General features: G+C 49.1%; 1 protein-coding gene across 1 annotated transcript in view; it reads left to right on the forward strand.

Annotated features, from left to right (window-relative positions):
• Window positions 1–247: 247 nt before the first annotated feature.
• LOC145340346 (caskin-1-like) overlaps window positions 248–21,984 on the forward strand; it is a gene marked incomplete at its 5' end in the record, with an annotated part of 45,438 nt that continues 23,701 nt past the window's right edge. The window contains 6 exons of the mRNA XM_080184803.1: window positions 248–342; window positions 3,916–4,033; window positions 6,660–6,869; window positions 11,362–11,445; window positions 16,238–16,359; window positions 17,394–17,478. Of these exons, the coding sequence (XP_080040929.1) occupies window positions 248–342; window positions 3,916–4,033; window positions 6,660–6,869; window positions 11,362–11,445; window positions 16,238–16,359; window positions 17,394–17,478 (714 nt within the window). The remainder of the gene's footprint in view (window positions 343–3,915; window positions 4,034–6,659; window positions 6,870–11,361; window positions 11,446–16,237; window positions 16,360–17,393; window positions 17,479–21,984) is intronic.

Consider the following 21,984-nt stretch of genomic DNA (forward strand, 5'->3'; position numbering starts at 1 on the left):
GAATTAGACAAGGTTGAGATGGAGAACGAAAGTGAGGATATATTACATTTTATAGCTCAGTACGAAATTATAAACAAATAACATAGATTCATATAAACCAGCTAACACGCCTACCAAGGTGGCTGCTATGGGCAGTGGGGTATTTTAAGGGCTCCAGTGTGACATTGCCATGGTGTAGAGTTTTGGGAATATCAAACCTATGTGTTTACATGCTGGTTCTCATCACCTGAGATCCTCTTTCCAACAGAAGCCTCTGGAATCCTGCAAGTCCGAGCCCTTAAGGATTACTGGAATGTTCATGACCCCACGTCACTCAATATCAGAGCCGGTGATGTTATTATGGTAAGTTGTGGTCGGATTGGGCTGAGCGGGAAGCAGCAAAGTTGTTGTACGTGTAACTCCTTGTTAACATGGCACAGATTATGCAGCCATTAACCAATGTGGTTTGAACAGCAGTGTTGCACTGGAAAGACTGTCTTTACAATATTGCTCCACACAATAACCTGGTGAATGATTATCCTGCATCTAGTACAGAAATAACAGTCCTCTGTGAATATAATAGGGAGCAGCAGACGCTGTACATACTACAGAGAATTCACCAGCTTTCTGTATAACAGCCCCTGTGAACATTGAAGAGAATAGCAGAACTGTTTATATTATAGAGAATAACAGCCTCTGTGTATATTATAGAGAATAGCAGCCCCTATATATTATAATGAATAGCAACCCCAGTGTATATTACAGACAGCCCTGATGTATATAGGGAATTGCAGTCTCTGTGTATATTCTAGAGAATATAAACAGGGACTGGTGTTGTGAGACTTCTTACTGTATAGAGAATAGCAGCCTCGGTGTATATTGTAGGGAAAAGCAGCCCTTATGTTTATTATAGAGAATAGCAGACCCTGTATATGGTCTAGAGAATAGCAGATCTTATGTATATTATGGAGAATAGCAGCCCCTGTGTATATTATAGGGAACAACAACCCCTCTGTATACTATAGGGACTAGCAGTCCCTGTGTACATTGAATAGAATAGCAGCCCATATGTATACTGTAGAGAATAGCAGCCCCTGTGTATATTATAGAGAATAGCAGCCCCTGTGTATATTATAGAGAATAGCAGCCCCCGTGTATATTATAGAGAATAGCAGCCCCTGTGTATATTAGAGAATAGCAGCCCCTGTGTATATTATAGAGAATAGCAGCCCCTGTGTATATTATAGAGAATAGCAGCCCCTGTGTATATTACAGAGAATAGCAGTCCCTGTGTATATTATAGAGAATAGCAGCCCCCGTGTATATTATAGAGAATAGCAGCCCCTGTGTATATTATAGAGAATAGCAGCCCCTGTGTATATTAGAGAATAGCAGTCCCTGTGTATATTATAGAGAATAGCAGCCCCTGTGTATATTATAGAGAATAGCAGCCCCTGTGTATATTAGAGAATAGCAGCCCCTGTGTATATTATAGAGAATAGCAGCCCCTGTGTATATTAGAGAATAGCAGTCCCTGTGTATATTATAGAGAATAGCAGCCCCCGTGTATATTATAGAGAATAGCAGCCCCTGTGTATATTATAGAGAATAGCAGCCCCTGTGTATATTAGAGAATAGCAGCCCCTGTGTATATTATAGAGAATAGCAGCCCCTGTGTATATTAGAGAATAGCAGCCCCTGTGTATATTATAGAGAATAGCAGCCCCCGTGTATATTATAGAGAATAGCAGCCCCTGTGTATATTATAGAGAATAGCAGCCCCTGTGTATATTAGAGAATAGCAGTCCCTGTGTATATTATAGAGAATAGCAGCCCCTGTGTATATTATAGAGAATAGCAGCCCCTGTGTATATTAGAGAATAGCAGCCCCTGTGTATATTATAGAGAATAGCAGCCCCTGTGTATATTAGAGAATAGCAGTCCCTGTGTATATTATAGAGAATAGCAGCCCCCGTGTATATTATAGAGAATAGCAGCCCCTGTGTATATTATAGAGAATAGCAGCCCCTGTGTATATTAGAGAATAGCAGCCCCTGTGTATATTATAGAGAATAGCAGCCCCTGTGTATATTAGAGAATAGCAGCCCCTGTGTATATTATAGAGAATAGCAGCCCCCGTGTATATTATAGAGAATAGCAGCCCCCGTGTATATTATAGAGAATAGCAGCCCCCGTGTATATTATAGAGAATAGCAGCCCCCGTGTATATTATAGAGAATAGCAGCCCCCGTGTATATTATAGAGAATAGCAGCCCCCGTGTATATTATAGAGAATAGCAGCCCCCGTGTATATTATAGAGAATAGCAGCCCCCGTGTATATTATAGAGAATAGCAGCCCCCGTGTATATTATAGAGAATAGCAGCCCCCGTGTATATGGTTGGGAATAGCAGCCCCCGTCTATATTATTGGGATTAGCAGCCCCTGTGTTTATGATCAGGAATAGCAATCTCTGTGTACATTTTAGAAAATTGCAGCCCTTGTGTATGTTATGGGAAATGGTAAATCCTGTATATATTACAGGAAATATCAGACCATCTGTATATTACTGACAATACAGGGCACTTTTAATCCCTTAGGGAACACCAGGTCATGTGTATATAACAGAGAATGCTTGACTCTGTGTATATGGTAGTGGATCCTGCATATTTTAAAATAGAAAAACTACAGCACAAACAGGCCCTTCGGCCCACAAGTTGCGCCGGTCATATCCCTACCTACTAGGCCTATCTATAACCCTCAATTCTATTAAGTCCCATGTACTCATCCAGAAGTCTCTCAAAGACCCTAACGAATTTGCCTCCACCACCGCCGACAGTAGCCGATTCCACTCACCCACCACCCTCTGAGTGAAAAACTTACCCCTGACATCTCCTCTGTACCTGCTCCCCAGCACCTTAAACCTGGGTCCTCTTGTGGCAGCCATTTCAGCCCTGGGGAAATAGCCTCTGAGAACCCACCCAATCTATACCTCTCATCATCTTATAAACCTCTATCAGCTCACCTCTCATCCTTCGTCTCTCTAAGGAGAAAAGATCAAGCTCTCTCAACCTATCCTCATAAGGCATGCCACCCAATCCAGGCAACATCCTTGTAAATCTCCTCTGCACCCTTTCAATAGCTTCCACATGCTTCCTGTAATGAGGCGACCAGAACTGAGCACAGTACTCCAAGTGGGGTCTGACCAGGGTCTTATAAAACTGCAGCGTTATCTCCCGACTCCTAAACTCAATCCCTCGATTGATGAAGGCCACTACACCATACGCCTTCTTGACCACATCCTCTACCTGCGAGGCCGATTTGAGAGTCCTATGAACCCGGACCCCAAGATCCTTCTGATCTTCCACACTGCTAAGAGTCTTACCCTTAATATTATATTCCTTCATCCCATTGGTCCTGCCAAAGTGTACCACTACACGTTTATCCGGGTTGAAGTCCATCTGCCACTTCTCCGCCCAGTCTTGCATCCTATCTATGTCACGCTGCAACTTCTGACATCCCTCCAGACTATCCACAACACCTCCAACCTTCGGCAAACTTACCAACCCATCCCTCCACTTCCTCATCCAGGCCATTTATAAAAATCACAAACGGCAAGGGTCCCAGAACAGATCCCAGGGGCACTCCACTGGTGACCGACCACCATGCAGAAAAAGACCCATCTACAACCACTCACTGCCTTCTGTGGGCAAGCCAGTTCTGAATCCACAAAGCAACATCCCCTTGGATCCCATGCCCCCTCACTTTTATGTTTTATACTTTTTTTATTTTGTATTTTATACTTTTTTATATTTTATACTGTATTTTTGTTATTGCACTATCAAACTCTCACTCTGCTGTTTCCCAGCTCTGTACAGGCAGAGTTTCTGTGTTCTGTTAATGCTGTGTATGTTTAGTAACCCTCTCCCTGTGACAGGTCCTGGAGCAGCATGCTGATGGGCGCTGGAAGGGGCACATTCACGACAGCCAGAAGGGCACTGACCGCGTTGGCTATTTCCCCCCGTCCATTGTCGAGGTGATCAGCAGGCGATCAGGTCAGTGGGTCATCACAGAATTCTACAGTGCGGAAGGAGGCCATTCACTACATGGAGTCTGCACCGACCACAATCCCACCCAGGCCCAATCCCCATTGCCCTATCCCCATTACCCCATACGTTTACCCTAGCTAGGACCCCGACACTAGGGGGCAATTTAGCACGGCCAATCCACCTAACCCGCGCATCTTTGGAGTGTGGGGGGAAACCGGAGCACCCGGAGGAAACCCACGCAGACACGGGGAGAATGTGCAAACACCACACAGGCAGTGACCCGAGCCGGGAATCAAAGCCGGGTCCCTGGTGCTGTGAGGCAGCAATGCTAACCACTGTGCCACCGTGCTGCCCTATCATCCTGCTGAGTGACCTTCAGAGGCCAGTGGCAATAGGCAATTGTCTTCCCCTTAAAGATATGGATATTGGTGAGTCAGCTGGAGCCTTCCAGACCAGGATCAACAGGTTTCCTTTGACTAAGGGTGCCATGGGACATTGAGCAGAGGTGGGTGAACGTGGTTGAATCATAGAATCCCTAGTGTGCAGGTGGAGGCCATTCACCCCATCAAGCCTGCACTGGCTCTTTGACAGGGCATCTGATGTGATCATGGGGATGCCACAGAAGGGGTGTGGACAGAGTTGGGGAAAGGTGAAAGGTGCATCGTCCAGCACGGTGGCACAGTGGTTAGCATTGCTGCCTCACGGCGCCGGGGACCCAGGTTCAATTATAGACTCAGGTGACTGTGTGTGAGTTTCCCCTGAGTGCTCCAGTTTCCTCCCACCTAATGTGTGGTGAATTTACGGGGATAGTGCAAGGTGTGGGGGAGGGAGGGGGGGGTACCTGGCTAAGATACTCTTTGGGAGAGTAGGTGCAGATGTGATGGGTCGAGTGGCCTCCTTCTGTCCTGTTGAGATTCTACTGCAGATTTACAGAGTATCGGTGAGAGAGTGTTGGGAACAGGTGTATTAGCCACAGTGAGTCACGGTTGTTGAAGACCTAGAATGGAAACAGTCAGGAAAAGCTGACGGAAGAAAAACCTTTTACACAGGGCGACAATTAAAAATATAAAAACTTTTCTTTCTTCATTTGGCTGGCAGGCCTAGGATCTAGTTGGACTGTGACCAAGGCTCTGGATGTTAGTTAAAGCCATCGATGAATGGAACAATTTAGTTTTCTTCAAAGGTCTGGCCATGGAGTAAATAAAGTTCCCACACTGACAGGCACTGATTAGAAAATGCTTAGCGCACACAATGCTTCCAAGGGAACTGCACTCAGCCAGATCAATGGAGCGTGTTCCTCTGTGAATAGGACACTGGACTGCCTGTGGCCCTTGCAAAGTAATGGAGCCTTTTATTCAAAGCAGGGTCACTGACAGGAGTAATGTGATTACATGGGGGAAGGAGCCTTGTGGAGCGGGGGGGAAAGGAGTGCCTTTTGCAGCTTTGGAAATGTTTACTTTTTCACTCGGGCGCGAGAAGTGAATATTTCCCTGGAAACAAAGGCTCTGGCGATGTGGGCTACCAGATTCCGTCACGTGGAGTTGGAAGTGCGAAAGGTAAACTCGCTGATTGTGTGTCAGTCTGAGACAATGACCTGCCGAGGAGGATCGGACGTCCATGGCTTTGATTTTTCCATCCAACCCACCCCTTCCTGGCTCTCTTCCCCAGCTCGCACCCCCAACAACCACCTTCCACCGCTCCTCTCCAACCATCACCACTGAGAGAGAAGCGACTTCTTCAGATTTTCTTCTCAGAATTTGCAGGGCTTGGAACAATCTCTCATGCTCCGCCGAGCGGATCTCAGAGATCTTAAAGAGGGAGCAATGTCGAAGCCACATATATATTTCTACAGGAGCAAGGGTAAAATATTGCAGATGCTGGAAAGCTGATCTGAACTGAGAATGTTGGAAATATTTTATCAATTAAATAGAAACTACAGGGTTTTGGCCTCAGTACCACTGGATTCCTGCTTTTGATCACTCCTGCTGTAGCTAGATGGGTTTAGATAGAGTGTTTAGATATAGGTGGGTATAGATAGAGTGAATGCAAGCAGGCTTTTTCCACTGAGGCTAGGGGAGAAAAAAAACCAGAGGGCATGGGTTAAGGGTGAAAGGAGGAAAGTTTAAAGGGAATATTAGGGGGGGGATTCTTCACACAGAGAGTGGTGGGAGTGTGGAATGAGCTGCCGGATAAATGCGGGGTCACTTTTAACATTTAAGAGAAACTTGGACGGGTTCATGGATGAGAGGGGTGTGGAGGGATATGGTCCAAGTGCAGGTCAGTGGGACTAGGCAAAAAATGGTTCAGCACAGACAAGAAGGGCCAAAAGGCCTGTTTCTGAGCTGTAATTTTCTCTGGCTCTATGCTGCCTCATTGCCTCACTGTGGTTGTGGAGGAAGCTTAGGGCCAGGTTCACCTGCCAACGCTCTCATGAAGAATGGGCACTTGGGAGAGGAACATGCCCAGCACCAAAGGGACCATTACCCTTACCCGGAGCCAGGGCCTTCAGGAGATGATGGGAGAAAGTTGACAAAGTGATGATATTATAGACAAAAGTGTCATTAGACTGAGAAAACCGCGGAGGGTTGGGTAAAACATGAAAGTCTGATTGGGTCTCTGGTTGTGTCCGTAGGCACGCTCACTCGCCATGCCTCAGTGCCTCCCCATCAGCGGCAGGCCTTCCCCAGGACCCACCAGAGTTCCTTCACCGCCTCGCAGACTGACGACGCTTACCAGCTTTACCAACAGATGTACTCGCAGACACTGCCCGCCCACCGCACCTTCAACAATCCTGGCTTCAGCAGGAACAATCACAACACGGAGAATAGTGACAACTCCACAGGTACGTCGGGGTTCAAAGCAGTATCAGCGACCGATTTGTCTGACTTTATGTCCCCAAAATGCCTTGCAGGGAACTGAACAAGCCCTGAAAGAAGCCAGGGAGCAGGAGGCCAGTCGCTCTCTGAGCTCGTTCTGCTGTTTGTTTAGACCATGACTGCTCTCTATCCCTAACCTCCCCGTAACCCCACACATTTAGCATGGCCAACCCACCCAGCAGAATGGCCAGGCCCCTGAACTGTACGCCACTCCCTCCCCCCCCGTCCTCCCGTGTCAAACCTCTGCCCTGACTGTACCAGACTGGCACCCGGTGGTCTGAACTGCTGATAAGCAGTTTCTAGGCGTTGTACCAATGTGAACCTGGATTGAGAACTGCTTTAGTCTCCCATGGGTGCGTAGCAATAACTTGCAATTGTTCGGGTCTCACACCACAACCCCAAAGTGTATTAATGAAGGCAGATTAGACCCCAACCATTTTCTATTTTGGTATTAATCTGAGGAAAGGATATTCTTTCCAGGAACAATTTTACTGATGAATTACAGCTCTTTTATAGTAAAACAAACATTATTTAATAACACAGTTTAAATATAAGTCTAACAAATAAAGCAGCATTACTATTGAGCAAGATTTAAAAATGAAAGCTTGTGACCATTTCAGTTCCAAATAAGCCCTATTCATAGATAAATCAACTCCATTTTTCAATAAATACAGTTAGTAAACTCATGCATACTTGCTTTAATGTTTTGTTAACAGTTTTGGAGCTTTCAGAAAGACAGAAAGTTCCAGAAGCCTATAAAATCCTTCTCACTTCAACCTGGCTTCAGCTGCAATTCACTGCTTTCTGCAAAAGCTTTTTCTCTCTCTGCTACAGACCCAGGGCTGCACATTACCCACATCATCGCAGGACCCTGTCAATCACTCGAATCAAAAATCACAGGGGAACTTAAGAAACAACAGTCCATTGGCTCTACTTAACATAATCATTTGCCACGCCAAACTGAGTGACTGATGTGCTTCCTCAGAATCTGTGCTGCATTCCGAACCAGACATTCTGACTGTAGCACAAAGCTGAATTTTTAAACATTCCCCTTAAACATATAAAAAGAATTAATTGCACTATATCATCACTCTATAACAGCAAAATACAGGGCACAAAGGCTGTTGAATTCTCTACTAACCTCTCCGATCCTGTCACCTCTCACTTACTCTGTAACAACTGACCCCATTAACAGAGCTATTGATCACCTGCCCCAATATCTCCTTATGTGACTTGCTGTCATATGTTTATGTTCCTGCAAAGCACCTTGGGATGTTATAATAATTTAAAGGATCTAAAGGAATGTATTTGGCCAAAAGTTACCTCCAGTCCAAAGGAGACAATGAGATAAGTGATCGGAGGTTGCTAGAGACGGGTTTTAAGTCAGAGAGAGAGGCGGAGAGGTTTAAAGAAATTATTTATTAGTCACAAGTAAGGCTTATATTAACACTGCAATGAAGTTACTGTAAAAATTCTCCTTATATAAAGAGGGCATTCCAGAGTTCAGCACAGCCACTGATGGTGGGATGGAATCTTGACCCATTTAAAGTGCCAAAACCCCTCAAATAGTGTCAATGTTTGGTGATGAATAACATGGAGAGAGGTCAAATAATTTTGTTCCCAGCTCCAGTGCCCCCTCTACCCACGACTCTCCTCATCCTTCTCAATTGGTTTCATGTTTATTACACTGTCTTTGCATTCTCTCTCATCTTGTCCAATATATCCAGAAGGATATATTGGCCTTAGAGGGAGTGCAGAGGAGGTTCACTAGGCTGATACCAGAGATGAGGGGGTTGGACTATGAAGAGAGACTAAATAGACTGGGTCTGTACTCGTTGGAGTTTAGAAGGATGAGGGGGGATCTTATAGAGACGTATAAGATAATGAAGGGGATGGATAGGGTAGAGGTAGAGAGATTCTTCCCGCTTAGAAAGGATAGCAGGACTAGAGGGCACAGCCTCAAGATAAGGGGGGGGCGGTTTAGAACAGAGTTGAGGAGGAACTTCTTCACTCAAAGGGTGGTGAATCTCTGGAATTCTCTGCCCGTTGAAGTGGTGGAGGCTACCTCGCTAAATATATTTAAGTCACGGGTAGATAGGTTTCTGATAGACAAGGGAATTAAGGGTTATGGGGAGAAAGCGGGAAAGTGGAACTGATCCACTTCAGATCAGCCATGATCTTATTGAATGGCGGGGCAGGCTCGAAGGGCTAGATGGCCTACTCCTGCTCCTATTTCTTATGTTCTTATGTTAATGTTCTCTCTGCATCTCTCGGTTCTTCAGGTTGCCTTTATTCTCTCGCTTTGTCTGTCTGTCTCCTCACTCAGAGCAGTAAACCACCTCAGTGACCCTGTAGCAGTTTCCTAACACATGGGAAAGGCTTTTTCTTGGTACGATGTTCCACTCAAATAGCATTTACATGGTTTGAGGTTGGGCGGCACGGTAGCACAGTGGGTTGGCACTGCTGCATCACAGCTGCAGGGTCCTGGGTTCGATTCCTGGCTCAGGTCACTGTCTGTGTGGAGTTTGCACATTCTCCTCGTGTCCACGCAGGTTTCCTCCGGGTGCTCCGGTTTCCTCCCACAGTCCAAAGATGTGCGGGTTAGGTTGATTGGCCATGCTAAGAAATTGGCCCTTAGTGTCCTGGGATGTGTAGGTTAGAGGGATTAGTGGGTATAATATGTAGGGATATGGGGGTAGGGCCTGGGTGGGATTGTGTTTGGTGCAGACTCGATGGGCCGAAGGGTCTCTTTCTGCCCTGTAGGGTTCTATGATTCGATGTGCTTGATGTAATTTAGGACCAGTGAATACAACAACAACTTTGCACTTGTATAGCACACTTGAAATGGAGAAATGGCCCTAAGTTGCATCACAGAGTTGGTTACCCACAGCTGGGAGAATGAGCCAGCGACAGAAAGGTGGCCAAAATGTTCCCATTCTGGAATGGATGAGTTGATCGAGTGGGTGATCCGAGGAGGAGATGATTGCTCCCGGGAGAATAAAGGAAAGATAATGCATTGGAGTGAGTGTGCGAGTAAACATTAACTGAGGGGGAGGATGGGCCTTCCCAGTTCTCAGCACCTGAGGTGGAGAATGGCCCAAGACAGGAGAGAAAAATAGCAATAAAAATCCGATTTGGGACTCATTGCATTTCTGTTCTGCCTGCCCTGTGATTTATTTTTCATTCATTCGTGGGACATTGCTATCGCTGGCTGGCCAGCATTTATTGCCCATCCCTAATTGCCTAAGGGCAGTTGCTCTGGAGTCACATGTAGGCCAGACCAGGTAGGGATGGCAGATTTCCTTCCCTAAAGAACATTAGTGAACCAGATAGGTTTTTCCGACAATCATAGAATCCTACAGTGCAGAAGGAGGCCATTCGGCCCAACGAGTCTGCACCGACAATGATCCCACCCAGGCCCTTTTCCCATGATTCCACGTATTTACCCTGCTGGTTCCCTTGATGCTCAGGGGCAATTTAGCACGGCCAATCAACTTAACCCACACATCTTTGGAATGTGGGAGGAAACCGGAGCATCCAGAGGAAACCCATACAGACACGAGGAGAATGTTCAGACTCCACACAGACAGTGACCCGAGGGTGGAATCAAACCCGGGTCCCTGGCGCTGTGAGGCAGCAGTGCTAACCACTGTGCCGCAATCGACAGTGATTTCAGGCTCATCGGTAGAATCTTAATGCCATGTTTTTTTTTATTGAATTTAAATTCCACCATCTGCCGTGGCGGGATTTGAACCCGGGTCCCCAGAACATTAGCTGAGTTTTCTGCATTAATCGTCTAGCGGCGATACAACTGGGCTAATGTCTCTTTTGTGTTTTATTCACGTGTTCCGATAGCCTCACTTTGCGGTTAGTGGACAGTCAGTGTGTGGAACGGGCTGGATTCGGAATCTGGGACCATACAGGCTCCGACTTCCTGAACGCACCTCGGTTGTTTCTCTGCTGGGTCGATTTTATCCAGATTTGTTGCCATGGAAACAGCAGAAGGCCTCCTAAGTGGCCTATTGCACGGTTGTTATCTTATATTATCCATGTTTTATTTATTCATTCATAGGACACAGGTGTCGCTGGCTGGCCAACATTTATTGCCCATCCCTAGTTGCCCTACAACGGTTGAGTCAACCACATTGCTGTGGCTCTGGAGTCACATGTAGGCCAGACAGGGTAAAGACAGCAGATTTCTTTCCCTAAAGGGCATTAGTGAACCAGATGGGTTTTTCCGACAATCGACAATGGTTTCATGGTCATCAGTAGATTCTTAATTCCAGATTTTCTTTATACTGTGGACTGGGTTTCCTGGCAACCCACGTATGTTGAGCATAGTGTGCTGCGTGATCTTGTAACTCAGAGAGGCTGATTTGCCAGTGGTTCTCAGGGCCTCTGATTTGCATTAATCTCGGTCACAGAGGCAGACACATCAGTTCTTCTTGTCTGTGTTAGGGAGAGGCTCGAGCTACGTCTACCCAACAGCCCTGCTTTCTACTTCCACTGAGGATATCTGGGTCCTTAGGCAACCAGATCCTGGTAAGCATCGCCCACCCCCTACCCCCCCTCACCCTGCTGCTTATCCCTGGTCCCCTACAACCTGTGATGTTCTTGGTCAACCCCATTCTACAGTCAGCACTTCCTATTAAATATTAAGAATATTTATTCCTTATTTCTCCTCACCCATCACCCAAAAACCCTGATGTTGACACTTCCAAACGCGATTTACTTCATCTGATGCTGTCCTCTTCCCCTATTCTGCCAAGGCTCCTTCTCCTGTGTTCAAATGAAGCCATCCTTGTGTTGGAGCTCCATTCCGCCTTCCCATCCGTTCTGTTTCATACTCATTGATGTTTTGTTAAACTACAGTGCCGGGGGTGGGATTGGGAGATCCAAGTCTCGTACGTCAGGACATTGCTGTTGGAGAGGAGAGGGGACGTGATGATGTATTGGTTCCCAGACCCCGAGATTGGGCTGCAGAAAGCCAGCAGATGTCCAGAGGAAGGAAAGCTGGGGGAGATGGGGAGCTCCGTTGTTTCCAAGTCCTGAGAGAGAATGAGTTAGCTGCTGGAGCCGCTCTTGACTTCAACACGGAGTGAAGTGAGAGGGCAGAGGAGCTGGAGGATGAGGCATTGGGAGAGGCAATGCAGGTGGAGAAGGTAGTCAAGAAGGCATACAGCATGCCTTATTTCTCCTCGCCCATCATCCGAAAACCCTGATGTTGACACTTGCAAATGCGATTTACTTCATCTGATGCTGTCCCCTTCCCCTATTCCCCAAGGCTCCTTCTCTTGTGTTCAAATGAAGCCATCCTTGTGTTGGAGCTCCATTCCGCCTTCCCATCCATTCTGTACAGCCTTCATCGGCCAGGGCATTGAGTTTAAAAATTGGCAAATCATGCTGCAGCGTTATAGAACCTTAATTAGGCCGCACTTGGAAAATAGTGTTCAATTCTGGTCGCCACACTACCAGAAGGATGTGGAGGCTTTGGAGAGGGTACAGAAAAGATGTACCAGGACGTTGCCTGGTACGGAGGGCATTAACAATGAGGAGAGGTTGGAGAAACTTGATTTGTTCTTACAGGAATGATGGAGGTTGAGGGGAGACCTCATCGAGTCGTAGAGGTTTATAGGGTGGAAACAGCATGAAAGCTGTGTCTCAGGACACTTTTGTATCTCTCTCCTCTCACCTTAAACTTATGCCCTCTAGTTTTAGACTCTCCTACTTTTGGGAAAAGATATTGACTATTTACCTTGTCTATGCCCCTCATTATTTTATAGACCTCTATAAGGTCATCCCTCAGCCTCCTACGCTCCAGAGAAAAAAGTCCCAGTCTATCCAGCCTCTCCTTATAACTCAATCCATCAAGTCCCCGGTAGCATTCTAGTAAATCTTTTCTGCACTCTTTCTAATTTAATAATATCCTTTCTATAATAGGGTGACCAGAATTGCACACAGTATTCCAAGTGTGGCCTTACCAATGTCTTGTACAACTTCAACAAGACGTCCCAACTCCTGTATTCAATGTTCTGACCGATGAAACCAAGCATACCGAATGCCTTCTTCACCACTCTGTCCATCTGTGACTCCATTTTCAAGGAGCTATGAACATGTACCCCTAGATCTCTGTTCTGTAATTCTTCCCAATGCCCTACCATTAACTGAGTAAGTCCTGCCCTGGTTCAATCTACCAAAATGCATCACCTCACATTTATCAAAATTAAACTCCATCTGCCATTCATCGGCCCACTGGCCCAATTGATCAAGATCCCATTGCAATTGGAGATAAGTTTCTTCACTATGCCACCAATCTTGGTGTCATTTGCAGATTTACTAACCATGCCTCCTATATTCTCATCCAAATCATTAATATAAATGACAAACCACAGTGAGCCCAGCACTGATCCCTGAGGCACACCATTGGTCACAGGCCTCCAGTTTGAAAAACAACTCTCTACAACCACCCTCTGGCTTCTGTCAAGAAGCCAATTTTGTATCCGTATAGATACCTCACCCCAGATCCCGTGAGATTTAACTTTATGCAACAACCTACCATGCGGTACCTTGTCAAAAGCCTTGCTAAAGTCCATGTAAACAACATCAACTGCATCCTGATAGAAGTCTACAAGATTATAAGGGGCATGGACAGAGTGGATAGTCAGACGCTTTTTCCCAGGATGGAAGAGTCAATTATGATGGGGCACAGGTTTAAGGTGCAAGGGGCAAGGTTTAAAGGGAATGTACAAGGCAAGTTTTTTACACAGAGGGTGGTGAGTGTCTGGAACTCACTGCCAGGGAGGTAATGGAAGCAGATACGATAGTGACTTTTAAGGGGCATCCTGACAAATACTGAATAGGATGAGATTAGAGGGATATGGTTCTGGAAGGGTAGGGGATTTTAGTTCAGATGGACAGCATGGCCGGTACAGGCTTGGAGGGCCGAAGGGCCTGTTCCTGTGCTGTAATTTTCCTTGTTCTTTGAGGAATAAGTGCAGATGTTTCAATGTTTAATTTAGGATCATTGCATACAGAAACGATTTGTATTTATGCGGCACACTGAGCATGGGAAAACGAGGAGGTACATCTCGGAGTTAGTTAGCCAGAGATTGACAATGAGCCTTTTCCCAAAGGTAGGGGAGTCTAAAACTAGAGGGCATAGGTTTAAGGTGAGAGGGGAGAGATATAGAAGAGTCCAGAGGGGCAATTCTTTCACACAGAGGGTGATGAGTGTCTAGAATGAGCTGCCAGAGGTAGTAGTTGAGGCAGGTACAATTTTGTCTTTTGAAAAGCATTTAGACAGTTGCATGGAAAGTGGGTATCGAGGGATATGGGCTAAATGTGGGCAATTGGAACCAGCTTAGTGGTTAAAAAAAAGGAATGGCATGGACAAGTTGGGCCAAAGGGCCTGTTTCCATGCTGGAAACTTCTATGACTCAATGATGGAAGGTGACCAAAATGGTCAGAGCAGCAGGGTGAAGGTGAGTCTTAACATCACAGGTGGAGAGCACAGAGGCTGAGAGGTTTAAGGAGGATATTTCACAGTTTTAAGCCTAGACAACTTAAAGCAAGGCTGCCATTGGCAGAATGGGGAGAGTAACATTTATATAGCACCTTCAATATGGTGCTTTGTAAAAGCGTAATCAAAAATAGACAGTGATTGGATAAAGAAGTTAATTACAGTGTGCTGTTACAACTTCAGACTGTCCCTAACTGCCCCGTATCTAATGGAGTTTGTTCTGCAGTCCCAGTTGTTTTGCACTTGCGCAAGGATATTTTGGCCTTGGAGGGAGTGCAGGGGAAGTTCACTAGGCTGATACCGGAGATGAGGGGGTTGGACTATGAAGAGAGACTGAATAGACTGGGTCTGTACTCGTTGGAGTTTAGAAGGCTGAGGGGGGAAATCTTATAGAGACGTATAAGATATGAAGGGGATGGATAGGGTAGAGGTAGAGAGATTCTTCCCGCTTAGAAAGGATAGCAGGACTAGAGGGCACAGCCTCAAGATAAGGGGGGGAGCAGTTTAGAACAGAGTTGAGGAGGAACTTCTTCACTCAAAGGGTGGTGAATTTCTGGAATTCTCTGCCCATTGAAGTGGTGGAGGCTACCTCGCTAAATATATTTAAGTCACGGGTAGATAGGTTTCTGATAGACAAAAGAATTAAGGGTTATGGGGAGAAAGCGGGAAAGTGGAACTGATCCACTTCAGATCAGCCATGATCTTATTGAATGGCGGGGCAAGCTCGAAGGGCTAGATGGCCTACTCCTGCTCCTATTTCTTATGTTCCTATGTTTTGAGGATAAATGCCCAGTTTCCACAAAGAAAGATTGCCAAAAATCAAACAGGACAGGCGAGTGAGTTTTTCATGTTTGGAGCTAATGTTTTGAGTCTTGATGTCCTTATATTGCAGCGCTTGACAGAATCATCCCGATCTAAAACGTTAACTCTGTTTCTGTCTCCACAGATGCTGTAAGAAGTCTCAACACCAGGTTAGAGGCCAACCAGTTTATTTGATAGTAAACCCACAAATAAACTGGTTGGACTTTAACCTGGTGTTGTGAGACTTCTCACTGTGTTTACCCCAGTCCAACGCCGGCATCTCCACATCATGACTTCCACAGATGCTGTCAGACCCGCTGAGATTTTCCAGCATTTTCTGGTTTTGTTCCAGATTCTAGCAATCGCAGTAATTTGCTTTTTATCTTAAAGAGTTTTATATGTTCATTGATGGAGGAATATTGAGCTGGATAATGTTCAGACCCTTCCTTTGGGTAGCACGTTGGCACGGTGGTTAGCACTGCTGCCTCACAGCGCCAGGGATCCGGGTTCGATTCCGGCCTGGGCTATGTGGAGACTGCACGTTCTCCCTGTGTCTGCGTGGGTTTCCTCCGGGTGCTCCGATATTCCAGAGATGTGCAGGAAAGGTGCATTGGCCATGCTAAATTGCCCCTTAGTGTCAGGGGGATGAACAGGATAAATATGTGGGGATACGGAGATAGGGCCTGGATGGGATTGTGGTCAGTGCAGACTCGATGGACCGAATGGCCTCCTTCTGCACTGTAGGGATTCTATGATGTTTGAACAGTGCCATGAAACTTGACGTGGCAGATAGGGACTCAGTGTTTTATCTAAAGGCAGGTACCTCTGACAGTGTAGCACCCCGTTGGCGCGGGACCGGAGTGTCAGTGTAGGTTATGTCTTCCATTCTTTACAACAGAGTTTGGAATCGTTATGAGACAGAGGGGGATTGTGGGGAAAGGGTTCCTGCATGCTTTCCTCGATGCCCGTTGGCAATAACCCTCGTCACTCTGTGTCCTTTGTCCTCTTGTTCAGCAGGTGACAGGAACAGTGTGGGCAGCACTGGCAGTGTGGGCAGTATTCGCAGTGCTGGAAGTGGGCAGAGCACAGAGAGTGGCAACGGACACACAGCCACTACCGGCCTGGAGAATGGCAAGGTATGAAAGCACAGACTGGGGCCCAGAGCCGGGCACTCATAATGCCCGACGCTAAAGCATTAACATCAGAGCGAGGCCAGGAACCAGGAAAAGGCCCACTTAGCTCAGCAAGCCCACCCACCTCATTGCAAATCCCACCTCCCTGGATCCTGCAGTCCTTTCTCACTCCATCAACCAGAGCGTCGGTGGGGTGGGGGTTGAGTGGGGTGAGAGGGATGCACGGAGAGAGGCAACCCCTCCGTGTGCCTCCCCCCGCGTGGCCCCCCCCCACTGTCCGCGTGGCCCCCCCCCCCCATCCGTGTGGCCCCCCCCCCGTCTACATGGCCCCCGTTCCCGTCCGTGTGGACCCTGTCCCCGTGCCCCCTCCCCGTCCCCCCCCCCCTCCATACACCCCTCCCTGTGGCCCCCTCTCCGCGGCCCCCTTCCCATGTCTCCCACCCTGTGGCCCCTCCTTTCCATGCCCCCCTCCCCATGCCGCGCCCCCCCCCCCCAATGGCCAACAGAGAGAAGGGATCTGCTCTGGATCACAGCGCACCCTGAATGATGAGTTTGCTGATTGGCCACTTTGACCCGGGTATGACGATGGCAATATGGAAGGAACCGACTGGATTCCCGAAGCAGGATCGCTCCCCCCTCAATTCCCTATAACTCCTCCTTCCTCCCTCCCACACGCAGACAATCTAAACTCCATGAGAGCACAGAGCAGCATCCGGAATATTCCCCAAGGGATAGATATTTTTACCTCCATTGAACAAACACGTGTAGGAGGCGACCTGGAAACCGGGGGGGTCAGGAAACTTGCTGAGGCCTGGGGATTGGGTGATTTGTCAGCCCTCTCGCGCTGAGTTCTCCAGAGCCGAGCCTGGGAGGTTAGAGGATCGCAGACACACAGGCCATTGAGAACCTCACCCTTAGTTAGAATAACCCAGGAGGCTGGTGGGAGGGACGGTCTGTGTTGGTTCTGGGAGTTACGATGTGCCGGAAATTCCCAGCCGCTCACCAGTTCTATGAATGTGTGTTTTGATTTGTGGCAGGCTGTGCCCGCTGGTGGAGATCAGGCACATCAGCAACTCTGCAAGGGCACAGACACACTTGGCAAACAGCTGGAGCAGCCGGCAGGTAAGAACCAGCTTCCACACTCCGCACTCCCCACGTCTGTCTCGCAATAAGCTGCATCGTATCAGAAAGCCAGACTTTATAAAGAACGGCCAGTGAATCCTCACACACACAAACTCTCTCTCTGTCTCACACACACCCTCTACACACAAGCGCCTGCGCACACACACACACCCCCTACACACACACACACACCTACACACATCTACACACACACACACACACTTACACCCCTACACACACACCCCTACATACACACCCCTACACACACACACACACCCCTACACACACACACACACACCTACACACATCTACACACACACACACTTACACCCCTACACACACACCCCTACACACACACACACACCCCTACACACACACACACCCCTACACACACACACCCTACACACACACACACCCACACCCCTACACACACACCCACACCCACTCCCCTACACACACACACACCCACCCCCCTACACACACACGCACCCACTCCCCTACACACACACACACCCACCCCCCCCTATACACACACACACTCCCACACACACACACACCCCTACACACACACATGCACACACCCCTACACACACACACCCCTACACACACACCCCTACACACACACACACCCCTACACACACACACACCCCTACACACACACACCCCTACACACACACACCCCTACACACACACACCCCCACCCCCCTACACACACACACCCCCACCCCCCTACACACACACCCCCACCCTCCTACACACACACCCCCACCCCCCTACACACACACCCCCACCCCCCTACACACACACCCCCACCCCCCTACACACACACCCCCACCCCCCTACACACACACCCCCACCCCCCTACACACGCACACACACCCCTATACACACACACACCCCTACACACACACACCCACCCCCCTACACACACACACCCCCACCCCCCTACACACACACCCCCACCCCCCTACACACACACCCCCACCCCCCTACACACACACCCCCACCCCCCTACACACACACCCCCACCCCCCTACACACACACCCCCACCCCCCTACACACACACCCCCACCCCCCTACACACACACCCCCACCCCCACCCCCCTACACACACACCCCCACCCCCCTACCACACACACCCACCCCCCTACCACACACACCCACCCCCCTACCACACACACCCACCCCCCTACCACACACACCCACCCCCCTACCACACACACCCACCCCCCTACACACACACACCCACCCCCCTACACACACACACACCCACCCCCCTACACACACACACCCACTCCCCTACACACACACCCCCACCCCCCTACACACACACCCCCACCCCCCTACACACACCCCCCACCCCCCTACACACACACCCCCACCCCCCTACACACACACCCCCACCCCCCTACACACACACCCCCACCCCCCTACACACGCACACACACCCCTATACACACACACACACCCTACACACACACACCCCTATACACACACCCCCACCCCCCTACACACACACACACACACACCCCTACACACGCGCGTGCGTGCGCACACACACACACACCCCTACACACACACCCCTACACACACACACACACACCCCTACACACACACACACCCCTACACACACACACACTCACCCCCCTACACACACACACCCCCACCCCCCTACACACACCCCCACCCCCCTACACACACACCCCCACCCCCCTACACACACACCCCCACCCCCCTACACACACACCCCCACCCCCCTACACACACACCCCCACCCCCCTACACACACACCCCCACCCCCCTACACACACACCCCCACCCCCCTACACACACACCCCCACCCCCCTACATACACACCCCCACCCCCCTACACACACACACACACACACACCCCTACACATGCGCGTGCGTGCGCACACACGCACCCCTACACACACACACACGCACCCCTACACACACACACACGCACCCCTACACACACACACACACGCACCCCTACACACACACACGCACCCCTACACACACACACACACGCACCCCTACACACACACACACGCACCCCTACACACACACACACGCACCCCTACACACACACACACACACGCACCCCTACACACACACACACTCACCCGTACACACACACACACGCACCCCATACACACACACACGCACCCCTACACACACACACACACACGCACCCCTACATACACCCCTCCACACACGCACACACACTACTACAGCTACATGTGCACGCATACAGGCACATACTGACACAGGCCCACACACAAGCACTCACTCTCACACGCTCACTCACCCATTCACATACATTTACACACAAACACATAACCCCCCACACTCACACTTCCCCCTCCTTACACACACACACACACACAGTGCTGCAGAATGGAGGGTCAGTAGAGGTCACTCAGATGGAACCAGGGTTGTGGCAGGGCTGTATCTCTCCCACCCGCGACACATCAGGGAGGGTGGAAGTTGCCTGGACATTTTTTTCCAGGAGGCAGTCACACTCCTTAGGAGAGGCTGGTCTGATTTGGTTCACGGCCAGGGACAGGAGAGCCTGACTACGAGTGAGGTGGGTGCGGGTTTAGAAGAGGAACCTCAGCCTTTGTAAATGTCCGACAGGTTCGAGGTTCTGAATGCCAGCCCCGCCCACCTGATCTGCCAGTGGCGATGCTCCTGTTCCTGATGATAGAGAATTGGTTTAACTGACCCCCCCCGTGGCATTGCTCCTGTTCCTGATGATAGAGAATTGGTTTAACTGACCCCCCCCCCATGGCATTGCTCCTGTTCCTGATGATAGAGAATTGGTTTAACTGACCCCCCCCGTGGCATTGCTCCTGTTCCTGATGATAGAGAATTGGTTTAACTGACCCCCCCCCATGGCATTGCTCCTGTTCCTGATGATAGAGAATTGGTTTAACTGACCCCCCCCGTGGCATTGCTCCTGTTCCTGATGATAGAGAATTGGTTTAACTGACCCCCCGCTGTGGCATTGCTCCTGTTCCTGATGATAGAGAATTGGTTTAACTGACCCCCCTGTGGCATTGCTCCTGTTCCTGATGATAGAGAATTGGTTTAACTGACCCCCCCCCCCCCCCCCGTGGCATTGCTCCTGTTCCTGATGATAGAGAATTGGTTTAACTGACCCCCCCCACCCCCCACCCCCTGTGGCATTGCTCCTGTTCCTGATGATAGAGAATTGGTTTAACTGACCCCCCCTGTGGCATTGCTCCTGTTCCTGATGATAGAGAATTGGTTTAACTGACCCCCCCCCCCCCCCCCCCCCCGTGGCATTGCTCCTGTTCCTGATGATAGAGAATTGGTTTAACTGACCCCCCCTGTGGCATTGCTCCTGTTCCTGATGATAGAGAATTGGTTTAACTGACCCCCCCGTGGCATTGCTCCTGTTCCTGATGATAGAGAATTGGTTTAACTGACCCCCCCCCCCTCCCCGTGGCATTGCTCCTGTTCCTGATGATAGAGAATTGGTTTAACTGACCCCCCCCCCCCCCCCCGTGGCATTGCTCCTGTTCCTGATGATAGAGAATTGGTTTAACTGACCCCCCCTGTGGCATTGCTCCTGTTCCTGATGATAGAGAATTGGTTTAACTGACCCCCCCCCGTGGCATTGCTCCTGTTCCTGATGATAGAGAATTGGTTTAACTGACCCCCCCTGTGGCATTGCTCCTGTTCCTGATGATAGAGAATTGGTTTAACTGACCCCCCCGTGGCATTGCTCCTGTTCCTGATGATAGAGAATTGGTTTAACTGACCCCCCCTGTGGCATTGCTCCTGTTCCTGATGATAGAGAATTGGTTTAACTGACCCCCCCGTGGCATTGCTCCTGTTTCTGATGATAGAGAATTGGTTTAACTGAACCCCCGGTGGCGATGCTCCTGTTCCTGATGATGGGGAATTGGGTTAACTGACCCCCCCGTAGCGATGCTCCTGTTCCTGATGATGGTAGTGTTAAAATGGTGGCGCGGGCTCGTTGGGCCGAAGGGCCTGTTTCCCGGGCTGTTTTTGTTCTTTGTTCTTTGTTCTTTGAGGCTCTTGCCGCCTGTACAGACAAAATCAGGCAGAGTGGCTGAGCTGACCATGGCGCTGTGGTACAGGACATGTTCAAGCAAGGGGAGATAGTAGGAGTCTCGTGTTTAGTAGGGGACGGTATAATCAGGGCGATAGACACAATCTCTGGGGCTGAGTGCAGGAATCCAGACAGCTGCATTGTCTGCCCAGTGCCAGAGTTCAGGCCAACTGCTGAGGCCTGGGGAGGAACTTGCAGCGGGAGTGGGAGGATCCTGTTGCCTTGGTCCATGTAGGTACCAGTGATGTAGATAGGACTGGGCAAGAGATCCTGCTTAGCAAAACCAAAAAAGCAGAGCACAAAGGTAGTAATATCGGAATTATCACCTGGGCTACGAGCAAACTGACACAACACAACATCCGTGGCTGGCCACAGAAGATAAAAATAGAAAAAGGAA

Source organism: Carcharhinus amblyrhynchos, unplaced genomic scaffold, assembly GCF_965287045.1.
Source record: "Carcharhinus amblyrhynchos unplaced genomic scaffold, sCarAmb.v2.hapA scaffold_948, whole genome shotgun sequence".
NCBI lineage: Eukaryota > Metazoa > Chordata > Chondrichthyes > Carcharhiniformes > Carcharhinidae > Carcharhinus > Carcharhinus amblyrhynchos.